This window comes from Rhinopithecus bieti, unplaced genomic scaffold (genome assembly GCF_001698545.2).
Source record: "Rhinopithecus bieti isolate Rb0 unplaced genomic scaffold, ASM169854v2 scaffold_14826, whole genome shotgun sequence".
Lineage (NCBI taxonomy): Eukaryota > Metazoa > Chordata > Mammalia > Primates > Cercopithecidae > Rhinopithecus > Rhinopithecus bieti.
In genome coordinates, this window is record NW_016808328.1 from 689,409 (window position 1) to 705,685 (window position 16,277).

A 16,277-nucleotide genomic window follows, 5' to 3' on the forward strand; every position below is an offset into this window, starting at 1 on the left:
CTGCAATTTTACCGTAATGTGTCTAGGTATACTATTATTTTTATTTGTCCTGCTTGGGGTTCATGAGGCTTCTTAAATCTGTGAACTATTGTTATTCATAATTTAAAAAGTATTCTGTCATTATTTTTTAAAAATATTGCTTCTGCCTCATTATCTCTTTCCATTCCTTTATTTTATTTATTTGTTTATTTATTTATTTATTTATTATTTATTTAATTTTTTGAGATGGAGTCTCACACTGTCATCTGGACTAGAGTTCAGTGGTGTGATCTCAGCTCACTGCAACCTCCATCTTCCGGGTTCAAGCGATTCTCCTGCCTCAGCCTCCCAAGTAGCTGAGATTACAGGCACCCGCCACCATGCCCAGCTAATTTGTTGTATTTTTAGTAGAGATGGGGTTTCACTATGTTGACCAGGCTGGTCTCAAACTCCTGACCTCGTGATCCTCCCGCCTCAGCCTCCCAAAGTGCTGGGATTACAGGTGTGAGCCACCATGCCCGGCCTAGCTACCTTTATTTTAAAAACTTTTTTTTTTTTTTTCCAGAGACAGGGTCTTGCTATGTTGCCCAAGCTGGTCTCAAACTCTGGGGCTCAAGTGATCCTCCTGCCTCAGCCTCCTGACTAGCTGGGGTTACAGGCAGAGCCACCACACCTAGCAGCTACCTTTATAAATAATATTCATATTCTTATAAAAACAATGCGTGTTTACTATTCCTCAAAACTTAGGAACATCCCCTTCCCAGCAAAAACTAACAATGTCATCATGAAGATGTACCAGTTGTTAAGACCTTGCTGTGTTGCTCTCCCTTGGATATGTGTATGGGTAACCTATGTGTATGATCGTGATTACCATGTATATATTGTTTTGTAAACTTTGATAATATATTGTAAACAGCTTTCCTTATTAATCCGTGCACTTCTAATACATATATATGTGTGTGTATATATATGCAAATATATTTTTATAGACAGGGTCTTGCTGTGTTGCCCAGGCTGGACTCAAACTCCTGGACTCAAGCCATCCTCCTGCCTCAGTCTTCTGAGTAGCTGGGATTATCACACTACCACACCTGGCCATGATATCTTTGTAAAGAAATGGCTTCTAGGTCTTCTATAATATGTTTTGTTTATAGTTTTTAAATTTTGATTTCTTCCCTGAAAATAATTACCTTCTATCAAGGTTGCGACTGAAGGTAATTACACATAAGGTGATAAGTTATAAAATCTATTTTTCGTGTGATCAAATTATATTCTTTTATTTCCCCTTATATGTCTCTAGAAAGCAGAGTCAGGGTACATGCTTCCAATATTTGTCATCTCAAATACTTATGTGGCCAGCTCATCCAACCCAGCAGAGGGATCTCTGAGAGAAGAGGTCTGAACATTCCTCTATTATCTGTAAATTACAAACAAATGTTTACCACAGTGCTCAAGACCATTATCATTGTCATTATCATTATTACATTTAAAAAATACTTCTCCAAGTACAAAAATAGTCACTTTGAAATTCCTTCCACAGAACAGACTCAAAAAGGGCCCCCAAGGGTTAAACCATTTACTAAAGGCTCAGGGCTACTGCCAGGCACACGATGGGCACCCACGTATCATCTCCCATGTATTCTGGAGTCGCTGAAGGGGCCAGGAAGTTCTAAAGCCCAGGGCATCCGTACCTGTTGTACCTCTTCAGCAGGATCAGAACCACAGTGAAGATGATGATGACGGCGACCACAACGGCAGCAACAATGGCTCCAGAACCTACAGAAAGGAGAGAAGCAGAGACCGTGAACGTGCAAACTGAACGCAGACTGGGAGGACGCCCTGCTGTGGCACCTCACATCCTCACTGGGTCAAGGGAAGCAGGAGAGAGGGCAACGTCCTGGGACACTCCCAGTTGAGCCCAGGACGGTCACATCTGGAGTGGCTGTGCACCCCTGCCCCGAGCTGCGCTTGAAGGACCCCGTCCTCAGTACATCGTCTGCCAAAACTCTGCCTTAGGCCAAGTCCTGGTTCTTATCAGCTCCGGCACAACCTCAAACTTCTGGGAAACAAACAAGCAACATCCCTCCCCTCTTTTTTTTTTTTTTTTTTTTTTTTTTGAGAAGGAGTCTCACTCTGTGGCCTGCTGTGGTGCAGTCTTGGCTCACTGCACGCCTTCCGGGTTCACGCCATTCTCCTGCCTCAGCCTCCCAAGTAGCTGGGACTACAGGCGCCCGCCACCACACCCGGCTAAATTTTTTGTATTTTTAGTAGAGACAGGGTTTCACCATGTTAGCCAGGATGGTCTCGATCTCCTGACCTCGATCCACCCGCCTCGGCCTCCCAAAGTGCTGGGATTACAGGCATGAGCCACCACGCCCGGCCCTCCCCTCTTTTTGATAATGCAAAAGTAGCATGTGATTTTTGTAGAAAATAATTTTGAAAATATAAATATGTGCAAAAGAGGGCGGGAGGTCATTGAAGAACTCATTGGCCCAACAACTGCTGATTGTCTGTATGTGATCATGTTGATGCATAGTAAATATCTATCAGTCAGGCACAGTGGCTCATCCCTGCAATTCCAGTACTTTGAGAGGATGGGGTGGGAGGATCACTTGAGCCCAGGAGTTCAAGACTAGCCTGGGCAACATAGCAAGATCCTGTTTCTAGAAATAAAAAATTAGCCAGGTGTGGTGGCATGCACCTGTAGTACCAGCTACTTGGGAGGCTGAGGAGGGAGGATCTCTTGAGCCTGGGAGTTTGAGGCTGCAGTGAGCCAAGACTGTGCCACACCACACTCCAGACTGGGTGACAGAGCAAGACTCTATCTCAAAAAATAAAAACAAATACATAAATAAATATCTGGCTAGGTGCAGTGGTTCACATCTGTAATCCCAGTACTTTGTGAGGCTGGGGGGTAAGGATCACTTGATCCCAGGAATTCCAGACCAGCCTGGGCAAGATGGCAAGACTCCATTTCTATAAATTTTTTTTAAAATATCCGTTATAGTTTTAAAATAATTTAATACTTATACGATTGAATATCTGTCTTAAAGGAAATATTTCTAAATATGGAAAAATATGTACTTGGTAAAAATGGAACCATGGCCAGGCGCAGTGGCTCACACCTGTAATCCCAGCTCTTTGGGAGGCCAAGGAGGGCAGATCACAAGGTCAGGAGTTTGAGACTAGCCTGACCAACATGGTGAAACCCTGTCTCTCCTAAAAATACAAAAATTAGCTGGGTGTGGTTGCATGCACCTGTAATCCCAGCTACTCAGGAGGCTGAGGTAGGAGAATTGCTTGAACCCAGGAGGCAGAGGTTTCAGTGAGCCAAGATCACGCCACTGAACTCCAGCCTGAGTGACAGAGCAAGACTCCATCTCAAAAACAAACAAAAAAAGGAACCATGGTTCACACACTGTTTTATATGTTATATGTTATATATGTTTATATGTTATATGTTATATGTTATATATGTTTTAAATCATAATCATCTTTCTGTTTAATTATATATTTTTCTTCATGACTTTCCATGGCTGCATAGTACTCCATTTTTTTGGTGTGCCACAATCTGTTCACCAATTCTCTATTGAGAATACTTAGGTTGTTTTCAGTTTTTCACTATTAAAAACAAGGCTGTGATGATGTTCTTATAGCTTAATGTCTTAGACTCTAATTTCAATATTAGTTCCCAGTTCCAATGTCACACTTCAAGTTTAGTTTCTTTCTTGTTTTTTTTTTTGTTTGTTTGTTTTTTTTTGAGAGGGAGTTTCACTCTTGTTGCCCAGGCTGGAGAGTTCAGTGGCGCAATCTCAGCTCACTGCATCCTCTGCCTCCCGGGTTCAATCAATTCTCCTGCCTCAGCCTCCTGAGTAGCTGGGATTACAGGCACCTGTCATTACACCTGGTTAATCTTAGCATTTTTAGTAGAGATGGGGTTTCACTATGTTGGCCAGGCTGATCTTGAACTCCTGACCTCAAGTGATCCACCTGTCTCGGCCTCACAAAGTGCTGGAATTATAGGTGTGAGCCACCACACCTGGCCTCCAATTTCAGTTTCAAGATCAACATCCTTGTCGGAATTGATACTGAAAATATCAAGAACCGCTGGGTGTGGTGGCTGACGCCTGTAATCACAGCACTCTGGGAGGCCAAGGCAGGCGGACCACCTGAGGTCAGGAGTTCAAGACCAGCCTGGCTAATATGGAGAAACCCTGTCTCTACTAAAAATACAAAAATTAGTCAGGCCTGGTGTCAGGTGTCTATAATTTCAGCTACTTGGGAGGCTTAGGCAGGAGAATCACTTGAACCCAGGAGACAGAGGTTGCAGTGAGCCAAGATTGCACCATTGCATTCCAGCCTGGGGGACAAGAGCAAAACTCCACCTCAAAAGAAAAAAAAAGAAAATATCAAGAACCATAAGCATGTTTATACTTTAAAGCAATCTATTTGACTCTGGAGAATTTATCTTATGGGAATAATCCTAAATACAGAAAATGTTGTATGCATGAAGATGTTTATTATGACAATATCCATATTCTAAATATGAGAATGGTTAAATGGTATGGCAACCTATAGAATAAAATATTATACCACCATTTATTTATTATTAGAGGTGGGGTCTTGCTCTGTCATCCAGGCTAAAGTACAATGGCACAATCATAGCTCACTACAGCCTTGAACTCCCAGGCTCAAGTGATCTTCCCTTTTCAGCCACCTGAGTAGCTGGGACCATGGGTACGTGCCCCATGCAAGCTAATTTTTAAAACAATTTTTGTAAAGATAGGGTCCTGCTATGTTGCCTAGGTTGGTCTCGAACTCCTGGCCTCAAGCAATCTTTCTGCCTCAGAGTCCCAAGGTGTTAGGATTAAAGTGTAAGCCACCACTCCTGGTTATATACAATCATTTAAATGAGGATTATGAAGACTATGGTAACCTGGGATCACTTATGATGATGTTAAGTATAGAAAATAGGCCCCGTGCAGTTGCTCACACCTGTAATTTCAGCACTTTGGGAGGCTGAGGAAGGCAGATCACCTGAAGTCAGGAGTTCTAGACCAGCCTGGCCAACACGGCAAAACCCCATCTCTACTAAAAATACAAAAATTAGCTGGGCATGGTGATATACGCCTGTAATCCCAGCTACTCGGGAGGCTGAGGCACGAGAATCGCTTGAGCCCAGGAAGCAGAGGTTGCAGTGAGGCAGTGAGCCAAGATGGCACCTCTGTACTTCAGCCTCGGTGACAGAGTGAGACTCTGTCTCAAAAAATAAAGAAAAAAAAAAAAAGAAAAGAAAATAGAAGAGATTACATACATCAACCCAATATGTATTTATATAGCATATGTTACAACCATTAATATGTGAATACAAGCATAATGTAGAGCAAAAGAAGCCAGATATGAAGGAGTGTATATGGTATATCTATAGGCCATTTATATAAAGTTCAAAACCAAGCAGAACTAATCTATGGTGATAAAAGTCAGACTAGCAGGTCCCCTTGGGTGGGTGGAGGATGGTGATTAGAAGGGGAACCATGACCTCTGGGATACTGGTGGTGGCTCTGCTTTTTGATTTGGGGTCTGGTTGCACAGGTATGCTCACTTTGTGACAATTCACCCAGCTGGGCACTTATGATTTATGCACATTTTGAATGTAAGTAATGCCTTTATAAAAAGTTAAAAAGCAAACAACCATGTGCAAATATTCATAGGAAGAAACGCTGGAAGGGAAGAAACAGAGAGGGCAGGAAATGCATCATGGGGCAACTTAGCTTATTTTCCTTCTTGGGGAGACTTTAGTTCTGAGTTTTGCAACCTCAGCTGGCTAATTCTTTGTTGGGGAGGCTGTCCTGTGCGTTGCAAGATGTTTAATCTTATCTCTTGCCTCTATCTACTAGATGCCACTTGCAATTCCCCCAAGTTCCCCCCAACCCCACCAAGCCGTGACAACCAAGATATCTCCAGACAATGCCAAATGGCCCTTGGTGGTAGGGTTGCCAGATAAAATCAGAATTTTAAACAAACAATGGATACCATTTTAGTATAAGTGTAGCAGGACGAGCCACAGACAAAACTCCTCAGACACTGGATTAAAGAAGGAAGTGGTTTATTCAGCTGGGAGCGTCGGCAGATTCGCATCTTAAGAGCCGAGTTCCCTGAAAAAGAAATTCTTGGCCTTTTTAAAGGCTTACAACTTTAAGGGGTTCACATGAAAGGGTCGTGATGAATCGAGCAAGCGTGGGAAACGTGATGGGGGCTACATGCATCAGCTAACAGAACAAAAAGTTTTACAATTCTCGTGCCTCAACCTCCCAGGTAGCTAGGACTACAGGTGTGCACCACCACACCCAGTTAATTTTTGTATTTTTAGTAGTAGAGATGGGGTTTTACCATGCTGGCCAGTCTCAAACTCCGAACCTCAGGTGATCTGCCCACTTTGGCCTCCCAAAGTGCTGGGATTATAGGCGTGAGTCACTGCACCCAGCCAAGAACCACTACTTTCAGTTCAATAAAAACAGAATTACTCTCATCTTCCTGATAGTGATTCTGTCTACCCTGCATTTCCCTCAAAACTGTTTGGAGACATACCTCCTCAGGCCTCTGTAGGTCTGCCCACCCAGCAAGGAGCAGGATAGCCCATGGGACCCCGTCCTGGGAGCAACCCCTTCTGAGTCTTCAAGGAAGAGACACATCCTGCCATTAATCCAGCCACCTGCCAGAACCACAGCCTGAAGCTGTTTATCACAGTGAAACACTTTCCCTGTGTGAAGGGAAGTCTGTCCCATGCCCAGGGTTATATGTGTAGCCAGCTGAAATGGCTGACACACACCCAAGTGTCTCCTTATACAATCAGTTGATTTTCTGAAGAGTCATCCTGAAGTTTTTCCTTCCGGTGACCACTTGTTCACGGCAAATGCCTCCCCAGAACTCATTCTTCCCACCTACATTCATTTACTCTTTCATCAGTTGATGGGATGTTTTTTTGCCTTGCAAAATAGTATAAAAATAGCTACTTGGGAATTTTGTTTGTTTGTTTGGAGACAAGTTATCGCTCTGTTACCCCGGCTGGAATGTAGTGGCACAATCTCAGCTCACCGCAGCCTCAACCTCCCAGGCTCAAGCAATCCTCCTGCCTCAGCACCCCCCGTGTAGCTGGGACTCCAGGAGCACCACCACCATGCCTGGCTAATTTTGATATTTGTTGTAGATATGGGGCCTCCCCATGTTGCCCAGGCTGGTCTTGAATTACCAGGCTCAAGCAATCTGCCTGCCTTGGCCTCCCAAATTGCTGGAATTACAGACATGAGCCACCATGCCCAGCAGTGGCTACATTTTAAGGTGACCCAGGTAGAGCCATTTTACAAGAGATTCAAATTTCAGTGCCTTCTAGGTCCCAAGACTTTTTAACGAAAACAATAGCAATTGTAGTAGTAGTAATATTTTTTTGTTTGTTTGGGAGACTCACTCTGTTGCCCAGGCTGGAGTGCAGTGGCACGATCTCGGCTCACTGCAATCTCTGCTTCCCAGGTTCAGTTGATTCTCCTGCCTCAGCCTCCTGAGTAACAGGTGCACACCACCATGCCCAGCTAATCTTTGTATTTTTAGTACAGATAGGGTTTCACTATGTTGGCCACGCTGGTCTCGAACTCCTGACCTCAAGTAATCCACCTGCCTCAGCCTCCCAAAGTGCTGGGATTACAGGTGTGAGCCACCACACCCAGCCAGTAGTAATAACAATAATCATCATCATTAGGTACTTTAGTATGTACCAGAGGCTGTGCCAAACTGTCGACCTGGATTATCTCCTTTAGTCATCACAACTGCCTTACGTGGTAGCTTCTTTAATATCCCCATTGTATAGATGAGGAAAAGGAGGCACAGAGCAGTAAAGTCATGTGCTCTGTCTCAAAAAAAAAAAAAAAAAAAGAGACACAGTCCAGTCCCCAGTTGTCCCCACAGGAAGACTCCCACTTGCTATTTCAGACAGAAATAGCCATTCTGTCCCCCACCCTTCCACAGCAGTGCCCTGCAAAGAAACACCACTGAGGCATGTGTCCGTTGCTTTGTCTGCCATTAATGCTGCAGTTGGCTGGTGGCAGAACTGGGCCTGAGACCCAGGCATTCCACGTCCGGAGCCCACACTCTTAACCTCTGCACTGTGACCATGACCGGCCATCCCTCCCCAAGCCTCCAAGCCAAGTTGACCTTACTCTTATACAGGAAGTCTTCTCCCCTGGTGGTCATATTCAATGAGAAGAAGGTGGTATCCCCCAGAGGGGTGGCTGTGGTCATCTCGATCCTGATGAAAAAGAAGAAGAAATGTTGTTTAAAATTAGATAAATCCTTATTATTGCTACTTGATGCCTCTTTTGGTCTTTATCTGGATGACTGTAGAATATTCAAGCATGTAGTTTCTCTTGGCAGCAAGTAAATACAAAACCCATTATTAGATACCGTGGTATGGGGAGGAATTTAATACTAATACCTGACATTTGTAAGGAACTTTGTTTTTCAAAACGGTTTAAATTTATTCAACAATATTTACTCAGCTCCTTCAAACATCTGGATCAATCTCTTGAAACTATGTGAGGTGAGTTACTGTTGCCATTTTACTGGTGAAACCAAAGTCCCCAAAGCTACCTGGAGTCCCAAGTTAACCTAACAGAGTTTAACCCAAGATGTCAATCTTCCACTCCAGTGGGCTTTTCTCCAATGACTGCAATGACACTTGAACTGGCATTCCTACTTTTTTTTTTTTTTTTTTTTTTTTTCCTGAGACGGAATCTGGCTCTGTTGCCCAGGCTGGAGTGCAGTGGCACCATCTCGGCTTACTGCAAGCTCCTCCTCCCGGGTTGACGCCATTCTCCTGCCTCAGCCTCCCGAGTAGCTGGAACTACAGGCGCCCGCCACCACGCCCAGCTAGTTTTTTTTTGTATTTTTAGTAGAGACGGGGTTTCACCATGTTAGCCAGAATGGTCTCAATCTTCTGACCTCGTTATCCGCCCGCCTCAGCCTCCCAAAGTGCTGGGATTACAGGTGTGAGCCACCATGCCCGGTCCGCATTCCTACTTTTAAAGGCTTTACTATCTGAGGAGGCAAAAATAAATAAACAAATGGATGAAAAATTAACTATGATTTAAACAAATTTTTTTTGAGACAAGGTCTTGCTCTGTCACCCAGGCTGGAGCGCAGTGGTGCAATCACAGCTCTCTGCAGCCTCGACCTCCCTGGGCTCAGGTGATCTTCCCACCTCAGCTTCCTGAGTAGCTGGGACGACAGGCATGTGCCACCACGCCTGGCTAATTTTGAACTATGATTATCAAGCAGTCAGTGACATGAGCCATTGGGCTGTGAGGAACAATTTCATGGGAGAGATACAGTCGAATATGCCTTGAAAAATGGGCATGGTTGGGGCGTAAGGGGAGAGAACAAAGGCTGGGTCGTACAAAGCCTTCAATCAGAAGACAGTTAATGCAGTTTGGGAATCTACCATGTACCAGGCTCTGTCTCAGGAGACTTCACACACTATATTATCTGATTTAATCCCCTCAGTCACTGAGAAGTAGCCGTCATCTACCCCTCCTATTGAGCAAGCTGGGACTCAAGGTGGTTGAGTGAATCAACCGGTCATACAAGTAGGAGGTGGAGCTTGGACTCACTCTCTGACTGTACAGTGTATTTTTTTTACCCTGGGGCCACTAAGAATCAAAATGCACAAGGCTACAATGTTACATTTGAGGGGTGAGCCAGGATTTACAGTTAGTATGATGTCACCACTGGAAAGAAGTGTTGAGATCCTCCACCAAGAACCATAATCTAAGCACAATGATATTATAAATAATCACTCTGGGCCTGGCATGGTGGCTCATGCCAGTAATCTCAGCACTTTGGGAGGCTGAGGTGGGAAGATAACCTGAGGTCAGGAGTTTGAGACCATCCTGGTCAACATGGTGAAACTCCATCTCTACTAAAAATACAAAAATTAGCCAGGCATGTTGGTGGGTGCCTGTAATCCCAGCTACTCGGGAGGCTGAGGCAGGAGGATCACTTGAACGTGGGAGGCGGAGTTTGCAGTGAGCAGAGATTGCACCACTGCACTCCAGCCTGGGCGACAGAGTGACTCTGTCTCAAAATAAAAATAAAAATAAATAAATAATCACTCTGAACTATAGGCATCAAGAATATAAGGAAGCAAACCAACTTCATTATTTTAGAGTGGCATTTTTACTCCAGCTGCTGACAATCACGCAGCGTCTACCTCCCGCAGCGTCTACCTCAAGAGAATTGCCTAGGCTTGTTTGTAATCTTAAGAAACCATAGGCCTCAACACAGCCATCTACTGGAGAAAGAGATATTCTGGACACTTTTAAAATGGTGCATAAATTTATTTTCTTTTTAAAAGTAAGAAATGTTTTTTAAATTATGAAGACAAATATTATAGGAGCCCATGTACTGACCACTCACATTTAACAGATGTTTACAGTCATGTTTTTTTCAGTTTTTCTATTTATTTATTTATTTATCTGAGACGGAGTCTTAATCTGCTGCCCCCGCTGGAGTGCAGTGATGTGATCATAGCTCACTGCAGCCTCAAACTCCCAGGCTCAAGTTATCCTCCCACCTCAGCCTCCTGAGTAGCTGGGACTACAGGCATTCACCACCATGCCTGGCTAATTAAAAAAACTTTTTTTTTTTGTAGAAGCTAGGTGTCATTATGTTGCCCAGGCTGGTCTCAAACTCCTGGACGCAAAGCGATCCTCCCGCCTTGGTCTCCCAAAGTGCTGGGATTACAAGCATGATCCCCCATGCCCAGCCCAGTTCTTCTTCTTCTTCTTTTTTTTTTTTTTTTTTTTGAGGCAGAATTTCACTCTGTCACCCAGGCTGAAGTGCAGTGGCACAATCTCGGCTCACTGTAACTTCTGTCTCCTGGGTTCAAGTGATTCTCCTGCCTCAGTCTCCCGAATAGCTGGGATTACAAGCGCCCACCACCACATCCAGCTGTTTTGTATTTTTAGTAGTACGGGGTTTCACCATGTTGGCCAGGCTGGTCTCAAACTCCTGACCTCAAGTGATCCACCCACCTCGGCCTCCCAAAGTGTTGGGATTACAGGCGTGAGCCACCGCGCCTGGTCCCAGTTCTTCTTTATAAGAAAAAAAATCAGACATAGCTGAAATCCCTTTTGTATTCTATCTCAATCCTATTTCCTCTCTTCCCCAAAGTAACCACTCCCTTGATCTTTAGTGTGTATTCTCATCAAAGTTTTAAAATGCTTACTACATAACATAGATATATCCATAAACATTGCATATATTGTGGCTGTACATATCTATGAAACACATCTATTAAATATCAACCTGGCACCTACTAAGTGACTGATGCTGTGCTCAGTGCTGGGAATACACAGTGAGTACTAGACGAACTCCTTGGCTTGGGAAGCTCACGTTCTAGTGAGCACGACAGACTACAGGTTTGATCGTATGATTCTGGGGCTCAGAAAACAATCATTCCCCCTGTCAACACTTCAATATCTGGTAGTGAAAGCCCTTCGCTGGCTGGTTCTACCCTCAGTTTTTAACATCTCAGCTACTCACACCACCCTCTGCCAAACTGCTGTGACAACACGGCACTGCCTCTTCCCCCATCATACTTGGTTTTTGCTGCCTCTGGGCTGGCTGCCCCAGGCATTGGCCTCCCCAGTCCTTACCCAAGATCTCTCCACAGAGTCCTTATCTATGGGCTGCAGCTTTCCTGCTCTCCCACCTCTGATGGAAGCAGGGGTCAGCACCCCCCTTGAAACACACACACTAGGGTCGGGCCATCTGCACCCCAGCTCGGGGCTCTGGTGGCAGTGGCCTGCCCCGGGGGCTTCACAGGGTCAGAATGGTCTCTGTGGCCTGGCCCTGTTAATCTATAGGGTGGGCTCTGCCTCTACCTTATCTGCGCTCCCTTAATCCGGGGCCCTTCCTACCACTCCCTAGCTCTTATCTACCCCTCCTTCCAAAGACCAGACCCTCCGGACTCCCAGACTCAGGCTCCCACCAGGAACCCCATGTGACTCTGCTTGACCTCCCCACTCCTGCCACTCTGTCTCGCTGCCTGGGCTTCCTGTCTCCCAACACCTGAAACAGGCTCAGGCTGGCCATGCTCTATTGCTCCCCAAGAAAAAGAATATAGCCTTGAAGACACAGCCCAGGCCAGACATGGTGACTCACGCCTGTAATCCCAGCACTTTGAGAGGCTGAGGTGGGCGGATTACTTGAGGTCAGAAGATCGAGGCCACCCTGGCCAACATGGTGAAACTGCATCTCTACTAAAAATACAAAAACTAGCCGCTTATGGTGGCACACGTCTATGGTCCCAGCTACTTGGGAGGCTGAGGCAGGAGAATCGCTTAAACCCAGGAGGTGGAGGTTGTAGTGAGCCAAGATCGCGCCACTGCACTCCAGCCTGGGCAACAGAGCAAGACTCCATCTCAAAAAAAAAAAAAAACACACACACAGCCCAGTCCCCAGTCACCCCCCAAGGAAGACTCCCACTCAGACAGAAATAGCGATTCTGTCCCCTACCCTCCCACAGCAGCACCCTGCAAAGAAACACCACCGGGGCATGTGTCCACTGCTTTGTCTGCCATTAATACTGCATTTCATTGTCAGGTCCTTGAGGATAGAGACTACTTCTTGTTCTTTCTCATATCCTTCTACCTTCCTCAGATAAAGTGTCTGGGTCTTCTCTCCTTCGCCGTGCAAGGGCTGGAATGAGTAATTGAATTTCTCCCAGCTTCATTTGCTCACCCATAAAACGAACTGCCTCTCCCTTTCCCTAAGGGAGCCGAGAGTGAGCAGTGGGGTATGGAAAGGGTTTTTAAATGCTCACTAAATGGTAGCTGTAAGTATTACAGTGAATATTAGTAAATATTTGCTGAACTAACTTAGAGACAGGGGGATCTGGAGCTGAAAACAAGGAGACATTCTTTCTGTCAAAATAAGCACAAATTAGCCAGCCTGGTGGTGGTGTGTGCCTGTAGTCCCCACTACTTGGGAGGCTGAGGAGGGAGGATCAGTTGAGCCCAGGAGTTTGAGACTGCAATGAGCCGTGATGGCACCATTGCATTCCAGCCTGGGTGACAGAGCAAGACCTTGTCTCTAAAACTAAATAAATAAAATAAAATTTTATAAAGCACAGACAAATATGAGAATTTGGAATGAAAGCCTTTCCCACCCAGCACTGCCCACCTCTACTCTAAGGAGAGATGCTGGCCCTGCCTCAGCCTGTGAAGGGTATTATTACATATTTCCCTAACCTTTCTCCTTCTAGCCTCACCAATATCAAGCTAAGAAGACTCACCAGTGAGGCTTTCATACAATTCCCTTTAAAAACAGAAAAGAGATGCAGATAGATGGCTGTGGATCAAGGTTTGCTCAGTGAGACAGACATGGAACAATCATTGGCCAACCCAGACCCATGGACATATTCACCGTGAAACCAACATGCACAGAAATGACAGAGCTGCCATCTGAGTGTTTGCCATGTGCCAAGACCTTGCGCCAGATAGCTTCTGTCCACGCCCTTATTTAACTAGCAAAATGCCATGTCAGATAAGTTTTCCTTTCCCCTTCTCTCAAATGAAGACCCTGAGACTTGATCATATAAAGCTAACTCTCGGCCAGGTGCAGTGGCTCACACCTGTAATCCCAGCACTTTGGGAGTCCGAGGTGGGCAGATCACTTGAAGTCAGGAGTTTGACACCAGCCTGGCCAACATGGAAAATTAGTTGGGCGTGATGGCAGGTGCCTGTAATCCCAGCTACTCTTAAGGGAGGCTAAGGCAGGAGAATCGCTTAAACCCAGGAGGCAGAGGTTGCAGTGAGCTGAGATCGCGCCCTTGCACTCCAGCCTGGGTGACAGAGCGAGACTCTGTCTCAAAAAAATAAAAGATAAAAGATAAAATAAAAAAATAAAATAAAATAAAACATAAAGCTAACTCTCCACGCTTATGTAGCCCCGACGCTACAGAGCTAGTTTGTGAACCTGGGTGTTGCAAACGGCAACATCTGCATCCTTCCTACTGCCCCACCCTGTCTCTGACACACACTGGTTCACTGCAGGAATACAGGGATGCACACACATGCACACATACACACACTGACCAGTAATGCAGCCACCTAAGGCCACCAGGACACAGGCTCCTCTACAGGTCCTGCAGGGGTAACCTCCTGGGTGCCAAGTTCCAGGTGCAGACTGTCTTTTGGATGGGCCCAGTTGCTCTTCTCTCTCAGAGAACAGTGAGGAATCTCAGAGCATATCTGGCCTCATCTTGGAACTGAGGGCTCTCAATTGCATCTCTGTTCCTGCTGCATCAGAGAAGGTGGGAGGGAGGGTGGTAGCATAGCCATGGCCAAGGATGTGGGTGTTTTCATGTGTGGGGCCCCAGTACAGTTGTTAACCAAGTGAGGGCCAGCAGGGGCACTTCAGTATCAAACATCCTTAAGACTAAGGGCCATGGCCATAGAAAACAGGGAGAGGACAGGGAGAGGAAGGCCAGTCTTCACTGAAAGAGGCTAATTTAATAATAATAATAATGCACTGTGTGTCAGGCACTGCACTCGGTGCTTTATGATGGAGATCTCACTTAATCCTCATACCAATCCAGTAAGGAGGGCACAGGCACTTTGTCCATTCTGCAGATGAGGAATCTGAGGCTCGGAGCAGAGAAGAAACTGCCTTAACTTCACAAGGCTGATATGAAAACCATGCCAGGATTCAAGCCAGGGTCTGTCCAATTTCACAGCTCCTTCTTCAAAAACCCTCCTAGCAAATCCACAAGGCACAGGTGGCCCAGCATCCAGGGCCACCTGGATCAATGTGGGGCTTTGATGAAAAAACCCACACAGGCCAGGGTTCAGCAGACAGACAAGGGCCCTTGCCCCAGGCCCCTGACCCTCACCCTGACTCCTACCCAACTACTCCTGCCCTTGGCCACACTCTGAGCCTCTGTCTTCAGCAGAGCCTCGATCACATTTACGGAATCTACAAGGGACCTGTTGTTTTCTTGGGTTGTTTACAAAGGCCTGTGTGGGAGGTGAGTTTGGGAAGTGATGGCAGGTCATAACCATTTATTCACGGATCCATCCTTCTCTGACTAGCTCTTGACCAAGTCTAAGAGCTGAATCTGGAAGATAAATGCTGTCGACCCCCACCTATCCAAAATATCTCCCCTGAAGCTTTGCCTTAGGGGTACCCCCTCTCCCTCTGGCCTGGCTTACAAGCTCCTCCCTGGATAAGACAATAGAGAGACTACCCACCCTGGCAGACCACTCCTCAAACGACCACCTGTAACTCAGAGCAGGTAACCCACGAAAGCCCTCGACCCACCAAAACATTGGGATTGATTTCTCCCAATCTCCTGAGAGAGGGGAGATTTAGCAAGACTTGATCTCCTCCACTCAAGTGGCTCACTACTCCCAAGCAGCTCCTGGAGATATTGGGATGTTTTAATGGTCAGAAAATTGACCTTCAGTCCAGGTGTGGTGAAGTGAACCTGTAATCATAGCCACTCAGGAGGCTGAGGTGGGAGATTCGCCTGAGCCCAGGAGTTTGAGGCTGTAGTGAGCTGTGAGCGAGCCACTGCACTTCAGCCTGGGTGACAGAGCAAGATACCATCTCAAAAAATTAACAGAAAAAGAAAATTGAGTCTTTTCCTCTCAGAAGACCCATCTTTCTCACTAAAGACAGAGCTGTTTTCCTTTCTGTTTCTCTTTCTTTTGCCTATTAAACCTCCACTCCTAAACTCCTAAAAAAAAAAAGAAAAGAAAAGAAAATTGACCTTCATATTGGCACCTTGTAATTTTTACTTATTGGTGCAAATTATGTCCCCACAAAGGTAAATCTGCTACCTCTTCTAAGTGAAAACCTGTCAGGTTTAAGAGCACTTTTGTGGTGGGGAGTGATGGCTTACATCTATAATCCCAGCATTTTGGGAGGCCGAGGTGGGTGTATTGCTTGAGCCCAGGAATTCGAGACCAGCCTGGACAACATGGTGAAACCTCTTCTCTACAAAAATACAAAGATTAGCTGGGCATAGTGGTGTACACCTGTAGTCGCAGCTACTTGGGAGGCTGAGGCTGGAGGATTGCTTGAGCCTGGGAGGCAGAGGCTGCAGTGAGCCAAGATCACGCCACTGCACTCCAGCCTGGGCTACAGAGTGAAACCCTGTAAATAAAAGAAAAGAAAAGAAAAAAGAAAAGACAAGGAAAGCAAAGCAAAGGGAAGAGAAGAGAAGAGAAGAGAAGAGAAGAGAA

At 45.7% G+C, this 16,277-nt stretch overlaps 1 protein-coding gene across 2 annotated transcripts in view; it reads right to left on the reverse strand.

The window, feature by feature from the left end:
- NCMAP (non-compact myelin associated protein) overlaps window positions 1-16,277 on the reverse strand; it is a 52,348-nt gene that overhangs the window by 4,968 nt on the left and 31,103 nt on the right. For both annotated transcript variants that reach the window (XM_017886576.1, XM_017886575.1), the window contains exons 2-3: window positions 8,190-8,278; window positions 1,671-1,755 (exon numbers count right to left, since the gene is read on the reverse strand). In XM_017886576.1, the coding sequence (XP_017742065.1) occupies window positions 1,671-1,755; window positions 8,190-8,271 (167 nt within the window). In that variant the 5' untranslated portion in view covers window positions 8,272-8,278. The remainder of the gene's footprint in view (window positions 1-1,670; window positions 1,756-8,189; window positions 8,279-16,277) is intronic.